At 54.9% G+C, this 9,608-nt stretch overlaps 2 protein-coding genes across 6 annotated transcripts in view; one reads left to right on the top strand and one right to left on the bottom strand.

Annotated features, from left to right (window-relative positions):
• ANO9 (anoctamin 9) overlaps positions 1-9,608 on the top strand; it is a 165,435-nt gene that overhangs the window by 109,355 nt on the left and 46,472 nt on the right. The window lies entirely within an intron of this gene.
• The window catches only part of PTDSS2 (phosphatidylserine synthase 2), a 39,440-nt gene that overhangs the window by 12,072 nt on the left and 17,760 nt on the right, over positions 1-9,608 (bottom strand). For 3 of the 5 annotated variants that reach the window (XM_069107952.1, XM_069107951.1, XM_069107954.1), the window contains 4 exons: positions 5,498-5,632; positions 5,103-5,153; positions 4,725-4,838; positions 3,261-3,379 (listed from right to left, as the gene is read on the bottom strand). In XM_069107952.1, the coding sequence (XP_068964053.1) occupies positions 3,261-3,379; positions 4,725-4,838; positions 5,103-5,153; positions 5,498-5,632 (419 nt within the window). Of the gene's footprint in view, positions 1-3,260; positions 3,380-4,724; positions 4,839-5,102; positions 5,154-5,497; positions 5,633-7,672; positions 7,888-9,608 lie in introns of all 5 variants that reach the window. The other 2 variants (XM_069107950.1, XM_069107949.1) reach the window with 1 other exon arrangement.

Consider the following 9,608-nt stretch of genomic DNA (forward strand, 5'->3'; position numbering starts at 1 on the left):
GGTCAAGTGTATTTAGGGAACTGTTTTTCTTCAATTTTTGTCCTCCCTTTCCCAAGATGTTGACTCTCTCTTAATTCATTTCTTTTCGCAGTTTTCCTTCTACCTCTCTTACTTGATTTTTAAGATTCTTTTTGAGCTCTTCCAAGACTTTTTTGGACTTTAGATCAGTTCACATTCCGCTGAGGCTTCATACATAGGCATTTTGTGTTACCCTCTTCAGAGTTTGTGTTTGGATCTTCCCTGTTGCCAAAGCTGCTTTCTTGGTCAGGGCTCTTCTCTGTTTTTTTGCTCATTTTAAAGGCTATTTCATGACTCTAAAAGCTGAGCTCTGTTCTGGGGCACAGGGGGCACTATTCTAAGCTTCTTATGCTGGGGGCCAGGGCCTCAGGTGCTAGGGGCTTGCCCACTGTGCTGTGTTGGCCCAGGCTAGTGGCATCTGTTGTGCCCTGGGTTCTAGGGCTTGCAATCTGCTTGCTGCACTGAGCCCGGAGGCCTCACAGCTAGCCTGCTGAGCCAAGACTGAGGGGCCTCAGTTGCTGATCTCTGCCATGACAAAAACACTCCCGTTGTCTTGTCAAAGCACCGTCTACGCTGGGCTGTGCTCCCCTTTGGCCCAAGTGAGAGAGAACTTCCCTGAAGTCCTTCTAAGTTATCTTCAGCTGGAAGTTGTTTCACTGCATCTGTGTGTGGGTTCTGTCACTCCAGAATCTGGTTAGAGGCTCGACTTGATGCTGTCCCCGAAGGAAGCTGGGGAGAGCTCAGGCAGCCTCCTTACTTCTCTCTGCCATACTGTTCACACTCTAGACACTTTATCCTGTTGTTTTTCCTTAAGCCCTTCTATACTTATGATCAATGGCATTTTGTTTGAGGGCAATTGGGGTTCAGTGACTTGCCCAAGGTCACACGGCTAGTTTTGGTGTTACGTGTCTGAGGCCGGATTTGAACTCAGGTCTCCTGACTCCAGGGCCGGGGCTCTATTCACTGTGCCACCTAGCCGCCCCCACCCCCAGCCCCCCATCAATGGCATTTTAAAACATAAACGAGCTGTACTTTGTCGAATGCTTTTTTTGTCTTTACTATTACGCCCATCTGGCTTGAGCTGCTTCTCTTCTAAACAAGTGGTTCTCCTAATGGCCCAGGGCCATCTCTGCATCTCCAGGATAAACAGCATTTAGGAACTGCACATCATTTGGGAAATATATTTCTTGCTGGACTCTTGTTCCCAGTTGCTGTGAACATGGAAGGTGGAAGGGGATTAGACCCCAAACAGCTGTGGGGCCCTGGGCAAGTCACAAAATACCTTCCTTGTGAAATAAGGGTCACTGTAGCCTCAAGCTCACGGGGCAGTTACAAGGAACAGATAAAGTGTGTTTTGTAACCTTAAAAATAATAGAAAACATTTCAGTTAGGATCGTTGTCAGGATTGTAATTAAATTAGGAAGCAGCTAAATGGAGAAAAATAGTGTTTGCATCAAATCCTGGAGGAAGGTTTGGGAGCAGATTCCTAGGGTATGGGGGTCAAATGGAAAGAACAAAGAAGCCCGAAGAGGGCAGTTATCCAGGACTGCCTGACTTCACCTGTGTCTTACTGTTAAAAACCTCCCCAAGACATTGTCATCTAGCCACTGGCCACCTCTGCTTCAATGTGGTTACAAACTGGTCTGATTGTTCTGCAAAGCAACACAGGACCGTTCCAAGGGAGGAAGAGACTGTCTGTGGCCTCTGACCCAGAGTCTGTGGCAAGGTGCGCAACCCAGGGAGGTCAGTGACAAAAATTAGCATGTCAAGTACCCCTTTTGGCGGCAGCAGACACGCACAAGCTGGGGCCCAGATCCACAAAAGGCAAAGCAGGAGGCGTGTGGTGGTGCAAAAGCAGGCACCGCCTGAGGCTGGGCACCAATAAGACCTGGGCTTGTCCTCCAGGGGTTTGGGATAGGATACAGAAGCCAGGGAGGGCGTACAGGGCACAGCCAGAAGCAAGAGAGCGAGGGAGAGGGAGAGGGAGAAAGAGAGAGAGAGAGAGAGAGAGAGAGAGAGAGAGAGAGAGAGACAGAGAGAGACAGAGAGAGAGAGACAGAGAGAGAGAGAGAGAGAGAGAGAGTGTGTGTGTGTGTGTGTGTGTGTGTGTGTGTGTGTGTGTGTGCGCACGCGCAGAATAAAAAAAAAGGAAAGCAGATTTTTATTAACTGAGAAAACATTTTTAAAAGTATCAGCTAACGGGGGCGGCTAGGTGGTGCAGTTGACAGAGCACCAGCCCTGGAGTCAGAACCACCTCAGTTCAAATCTGGCCTCAGACACTTGACACAAAAACTAGCCGTGTAACCTTGGGCAAGTCACTTAACCCCAACCGCCCTCCAAAAAGCAAAGGAAAAAAAAAAACTATCAGCTAACATTTACATAGTGATGTAAGGTTTGCAAAGCACTTGGCCTGTTAGATCCTCAACACAACTTTGTGAGATAGGGACTCTTATTATCCCCATTTCACAGACAAGTAACTGAGGTCAAGAGGTGAAAACCCAGACAGGAAAGACTGAGCCCTCTGTCCACCACCTGTTCAGCCCCCGTCTCTACCCCGGGAAGCACCACCCTTCTTGACTCCCTACCCTCTCTCACCCCCCCAAAGGTCATCTAGTCCACACAGGAGGGACTCACAGGCTGGAGGATCATTTGTCCAGGGACTCCCAGGGCATACTAAGTGGGGAGAGGCAGGATCTGAACTCAGACCCACAACTCTCTCCCTACTTCATTTCTAAGCCCCCTTCTACAGCCCAAACCCTGATCACCTGCCTCCAGCCCATCCTCCTAAAACACAGGTCTGACCACCTCATGCCCCTCCCCAGTGCCCCCTACTCTGCTAGGCCTTCAAGGCCTTTCCACACCTGCTCCTCCCTTCCTCCCTCTCCATGCCAAGGGACCCCAGCCTTCTGGCTGAGCCGCCCACAAAGCCTGGCAGGCTCCCCTCCTCCTACAGCGAGCTAGGGAAAGCTTAGTATGCCCTGGGAGGCCCTGGACAAATGATCCTTCAGCCTTCCCTCGGCTAACCCTTCCCTGTTTATCCTGTCTAAAGCCTGCTTCCTGCACATTTGCTGCTTGTGGTTTTTGCTGGGGGCAGAGGCCCCATGCTCAGCCCAGCGTGCTGGCACACAGTAGGTGCTCAGCAATGATTTAACTTTCTTCCTGGATGGTGTGGGCAAGCTGCCAGCAGAAAGGCAGAAACATGACGTCAATGACCCATGCCCAGCCCGCCTCCCAGCACATACTTGTAGGTGGGGATGTTCCATAGCCCCTGCCACTTGTACGTCTTCAGAGAAAGCCAGCCCAGGGTCTTCATGCCACAGTAGATGCCCAGCCCGTTACACACGAGCACGTCCATTATCCACTAGAAAGGAGAAGAGTGTCACACCTAGACCCGTCTCCATGGGACATGTTATCAGGTCTCAGCCCCTCGAATGGAAGAAGAGGGAATGAGCCCTGATGAAGCACCTACTGTGTGCCCAGCACTGGCAGAGTAAGGTCACGATAACCCTGGGAGGATAGTGCCCCCATTTTACAGGTGAGGAAACTGAGGCAGACCATGGTGAAGGCCCAACGCTCTGGGTCCCACGGTGCCCCCTGGCTGCCCTTATGGACGAAGGACAAAAATCTCAAAGGTGCACACACCTTGAAACAAGCAGATGCAGCCAAGATGGGAGGGGTGGCTCCTTAGGTCACACGGTCCCAAAGTGCCTAACGCCCAAGCTGCTTCCATGCTGCCTGCCTTGGGATCCAAGGAGAAGGCAGCTGGGAGGCTCTGCATGGACCTGAGCCACCCTTCTCATTGTCGCAATCACAGGGACAGGGCAGAAGAAGAAAACTGCAGATTGATAATACCAGTACAGCCAAAGAAACGGAGTCGGGGGGGGCTGTGTCTCTCATGACTAAGGGAGATCTGTACCAGGAACACGCCGATATTTGGAAAATAAGCTCCTGACGATAAAACTGTTAGGGTTTGACTGGGATTTGGAGAAAGGGCCTCTAATCACTTTCATTAGGAGAGGGAAAGACAGAGAAAAAGGAGAAACAGAAAGTGAGGCAGAGGAGGCAGGAGAGGGCAGGCAGGCTCTCCCCCCCGCCCCCCCCCATGAAACTATCTTAATAAAGCATCTTTCAGAAAGGCCTCTCACCCCATTTCCACACTAGATGAAAACAAATTTAGTTTCTGGATTCACAGGTCCCTACAAGTGTGCACAAACACACAGTCACAGAGTTTCATACAGGCATACAATACACTCACACACACAGACTCGGTTATACACAAACAAAGCCACATACACTCTCACATAGTTACATACACACACACACACACACACACACACACACAGAGTCATACAGTTATAGGACCTAGGGCCCAGTCCAGATTCTGAGGGGCAAGTGGAATCCAGTTATAGGAAAGCACTGCCCTGGGCCTCGGTTTCCTCTCCCACAGGTCGACTGAGGCTGGATTTGAACTCAGCACTCTGTGACTTTCCTTGACCACAGCCTGGAGCTGTCTGGGAATCTGTCTTGCAACTGAGGCAGACATGCTCCCTGGGGCACTTCTCCCCAGGCTACGGTCGTGGCACAGCCCAACAGCCACAGCTGCTCAGGGTCATAAGGGCTGGGGGGGGGGGGGCATGACACAGACCTCTGCAAAATGAGAGCTGAGCCCCCTCCACAAGGACGGGGGGCCCGCGGGAGATACCTACGTGATCCCACCAGCACTCGCTGAAATTGGGCAGCTGGTGTTCCAGGCTGTACTCCAAGAATTCAAACATCACACTGATGATCATACACATCCACCAGTCCCGAATCATAAGCGTCTGCGGGCACGAGACAGAGAGGGGAGCCTGGAACCTGCCCTGGCCACCAAGGGAGGAGCATCAGGGGCCCCCCCCCCCGACCCACAACAATGTGTGCCAACCCTGCCCTCAGGGAGCTCCCAGTCCAAAGGGGGAGACCACCCAGAGCCAGGACGCCGCTCACCCCCGGTCTCCCTGTAACAGTCCTGGGCAAAGAATCTCTTCCCTGCTCTAGACTGGTCTGGGGAGCAGATTCCTGGAGGGCTTCCCCACTCCGGGCCATACCTTCAAGTACCAGCCGAGGAAATGAGCAGGAACAAATCCATCCATTTTGTCCTGCAGAAAAACAGGAGAGCATTTGTGTGCTATCCGAGGGGGGTCCCTGCCAGGCCCCAGGGGCTCAGACTCCCCTGTGTGACATCCCAGAGCCGGCGGCCTCCATCTAAAGACCTCTAGTGACACCTACCAAAGGTAGTAAGGCCCAAGTTCGAATCTGACCACTGAAACGAAGCTGTGGACCCTGGTAAAGTCACTTCCTTTCTGCCTGCCTCAGTTTCCTTAACTGTAAAATGGGGAGGTCAAGAGTGCCCACCTTGGAGAGGATCCAAGGAGATCCTCCCGCTGAACCGCTCAGCCCAACAGCCCGTCACAGGGCCCTGTCTCCCGCCCTTGCGCCTCACCCAGATGTTATGAAATGGGTCCGTCTTGTTGTCCGGATCATAAATGAGGCAGTTTCCTCCATAGTCTCTCTCTGGCAAGGGGACACCCAGCTTGGGGTCGATGTACTTCAAAAACTGCCTTCCATCATGCACTGTCTGCAAGACGAAGAGAAACCACCAGCTCTATGGACGGCTCCTGGGACCCCTGCCCCGCCGTGGGGCAGAGGTGAGCCAGCCCACGGCAGCTCAGAGAACAGGGCCCAGCTGCCCCCACCTGTGGTGGCTCGGAATAAAGGGACGAGGCAAGCTTGAGTCTGGGGTCCTCTATGTTCTCCAGGCCCAATGGGGAGAGGGAAGAGAAGAAGATGCCCAGGAAACAGGGCCATAACTAGCCCTCTGTGCCCGGGACGCCTGGCCTTCCCTCTACCCCCTGCTCAAAGCTCTCTGAATGCTTCTGATCCCCACCCGCACCCTCCATCCAGCAGGGCCAGCCTCTGCTTTAGGGAGGGCCCTAGGGAGATTCAGATGTTCTGGTGCCCCTGATGCCAGGGTGCGGGCAGATGCGCTAAGACCACCACTGGTCTTCCTGCACGGAGCGGGGCTCCAGCCCAAACTGGCTTCCTTGGCTGTTCTCGCTGTTTCACGGGGTGGCTGGAGCCAGTCAGGATATGAGGAAGGGAGAATTCTTGGCCCCAGGAGGAACACAGCAGTAGGGAAGCCATCCAGACTAGTCAGTTGACAAGTATTGTTGAAAGGAGTACTACACACCAGGCCCAGGAGAAGAAAGAATGGAAGGAGCAGACGCTGGGCAAGGCCCCCTGCAGCAGCCAGGGCGGGCCACGAAGAAGCCCCTGCAGGGCAGGGAGAAGCGTGGGGCTCTGGGAGGGGGGGCCTCATGGCCTGGGCCAGAACCCGTGTGGAGGTGCGCGTCCACCGATGGGACTAGGGGCCACAACCAGCAGCAGAGGGAAGGGATCCTCGTCCTTGGGGCTGCTTCTAAGCACGATCTTAGGACCCAGCTTGGCTGTGACTTTCACGTGGGCAGATGACCTTTGGGATCTGGCCATCGTCTTAGCAAGGCCACAAGAGTGAGATCAGCCCTCACGGGGCCCATGCCTCGGGGCAGAAACCTCGGTTAAGAAGGGAGGGCGCCCTTTGGGGCTGGCAAAGTTCCTCAAGGAGATGTGGGTACAGCCCTGTGGGCGACCTCCAGTGGAGACAGCGCCATGTACACGTCTGCATGCATTCACATGTGTGCATGTGTCTGAGAGGGGATGCCAAGGGGATGAGGCCAGAGTTGAGAATGGATCAAGCTTCTGGGCCCAGGTGGACGCGTGGGACTGGAGAGCTGGCCAGGTACCTGGCGAGGCAGGGCTGGCTGGGCCAAAGGTGCCAGCAGTGGTGAGCTCCCCGAGAGAGAAGAGGGCCGTGGTCAAAGACCAAAGGTCAGCTGGCAGCATGGGCAGATACCTCACGGACTGGCCCATGGCACTCCCAGCCTCCTCTTCTAGCCCAGCAGCAGCTCTGCCCTCAACCACCAGGCCTTACCTTTCTGGAGGGATTGGTGCGCAGCCCATGCTGGCATGGGAGCGCCCATTCTTCCCTTCAGTCCTCAGCACAGCACTCTGTATGCAGTAAGCACTTAATAAATGCTGTCATGACTTGTCTGTCCTTCCACAGGGGATTTCAGCCTTCACATCCACGTTGCCTCCCCTCGCCTCAGCTGGACCCAGGGAAGTCCCTCCCTCCTCTGCCCTGGCAGAGTCCCTGGCCTCTCCCCTTCACATGGTGCTTAGAACAAGTGGCTCTTCTCCCCTACCAGTAAGCAATTCCCTCCCATCTTTTCCACATCAGTGCCCCCCTTTCCATCCACACATGCTACAAACAGGTCTACGCCTCCCCCAGAGTCCCTGCCATCCCCTCAGGCTTCTATCCAAAATCTCTCCCAGAGTACTGGGCCTGGAGTCAACAAGTCTTGAGTTCAAATCCAGCGTTGGACACTTACTAGCTGGGGGAGCACGGGCAAGGCCCTCCCCTCTTTCTAGTTCACTTTTCTCATCTCCCTTCCTGGGCTGTTGAGGACCAGATGAGATAGAGCCTGGAACACAGTAGGCACCTAATAGATGCTGATTCCTGCCCTCTCCTCCGCGAGGCCTCTCCCTTCCCAAGCCCGAGGAAGCCGGCTTCCTGCCTCACCATTTCCTTCATCTCTAGGAGCGACGGGAAGGTGCGCTGTCTCAGGACCCAGGCCTGCTGTGTGTCCCATGGCCCGGGGCTAGCTGCTCTGCTGCCCCTGGGGGGGGCCCAGGGCGGGGCTGGGGGGCCGGGCCCTTCAGAGACTGTGTGTCCGGCGCCATTTGTGGGACTGGCCGCTGCCACATTGCTGCCTTCGCTGCCGGGCACACCACAGACTGGAAGAGACCGAGAAAAAAAGTCCCATGACCTCTCTTTTGAAAAAATAAAATCCAATTTTATTGATAGATTTGGCTTCTACAGTGCCTGCACTTCCCACCCTGAGCCATCCCCAACACGTCCCACCAAAGTGACCAAGCAGCTGCCGAAAGCGACCCGAGTGGCACGGGGGCAGCCCTGCAGCAGCTCAGTGGGGGTCCATCGGCTTCGGCGGCGGGGGCCCTCCTTTCTGTGCTTTCTCTCAGTCCGTCAGCATCTCTCCGAGCCCACACGGCTCCATCCCAAGGACGGCCCGTCATGCACCATGAAGACCGATAGCATCTCTCCGCTGGTTTCCCAAAAATATGTGGCTGCGCACACTCTGCGCTCTATGGGCCTGGTCTTTTTCTCACTGACCTCCCTGGCGATGCATCTCCATGCCCAATCTGACAATCTTCTTCATCTCTGCAGCATCTGGTACTGCTGACCATGCCACAGAGTGCAGGCACACCCGAGGCAAACACACAAAGGACTGTCTGTGCACGGGCCTCCCCTGTCTCAAATGGCCTCTGGGAGCGCAGCCAGGTCTGTCCCTGATTCCAGATCGCTTGGGCCTTGCGTTTACAAGCTGTCTCCAAAGGGAAGCTGGGTATTCCCACACCTGAACCAGGAGCCAGGACCACACCCACAGAGGCTTGTTGGTGGTCCTGGACACTTGAAATGGATGAGCAAGACCAGTGGGCTGAGGAAACAGGCAGGGCCTGAAAGCGCCACGGTGCCCTCCACCCCACCCCCAGGCAGGACACAAGAACGGCAGAGAGGGAGGGGGCAACCTGGACCCGAGAGCCAAGACCCATCTGGAGGGACAATGGGGGAAAAGAGGGGCTGCCCTCGTGTTCTCTGCTGAGAAAGACAAGAAGAGGGTGGCAAGGGAGCAGGGAGATGGAGATGAGAGGAAATAAAGCATTTACGAAGCCCTCAATGTGTGCCAAGCACAGGGACAGTCCTGCTCTTAGAAGTTAACATGGAAAAGGGAGGATGTTCACTTCTAAAAGCCACAGCTTATGAGCTTGTGTTTGGCAGAGACAGGGAGAGGTTGAAGCCATGGCGGTGACAGTCACGGCAGTAGGGAGAGGGGGACAAGGCACAGGGATGGTCACAGCGGCGGGACCATGGCGCGGGGGCAGCCAGGAAGTGACTTGGAGACCACATTGTGGGCAAGATAAGGCAAAAGGTCACCCATGAGAGCTCCAGAGTTTATGGGAGAGAAGGTGACCACAAGAAAGGCAGCGTGGGAGGAGAGGGCAGAGAAGTGGCCATGAGGCTGGGTGCTGGGCCCAGATATGGCCCAAGATCACGGATCCAAGTCTGGCAGTCCAGGCTGAAGGCCAGCCTCCCTACAGTGAGGCCCCATGCCATCGCGGAGCCCTTGAAGAACAGGAGGGGCCACAGTCCGGGGAAAAGGCAAATGGCCCGATTCTCACAAAAGGGAAAAGCGATGTAGGCCAGTGAGCTGCACACTGGCTCTGGAAGCCTCTCAAAGGCCTAGTGAAGGTGAGAATAAGGGAAAGCAGGTGTGGGCAGAGTGTCATCAAGAAACGGTCACACCTGAGCGGCCTGCCCTGGAGCAGTGCAAAGCCTTTGACCACGTCTGTGTCTGACCAAATGGGAAAGATGCAGACATGTGGCTGGACCCAAGAGCCACCAAGGCCATCCCTCTGAAAGCCCGCTCCCCACCCTG

The sequence above is a fragment of the Petaurus breviceps genome, unplaced genomic scaffold (genome assembly GCF_028583685.1).
Source record: "Petaurus breviceps papuanus isolate PSGF00001 unplaced genomic scaffold, PetGlider_PUasm1.0 90317, whole genome shotgun sequence".
Lineage (NCBI taxonomy): Eukaryota > Metazoa > Chordata > Mammalia > Diprotodontia > Petauridae > Petaurus > Petaurus breviceps.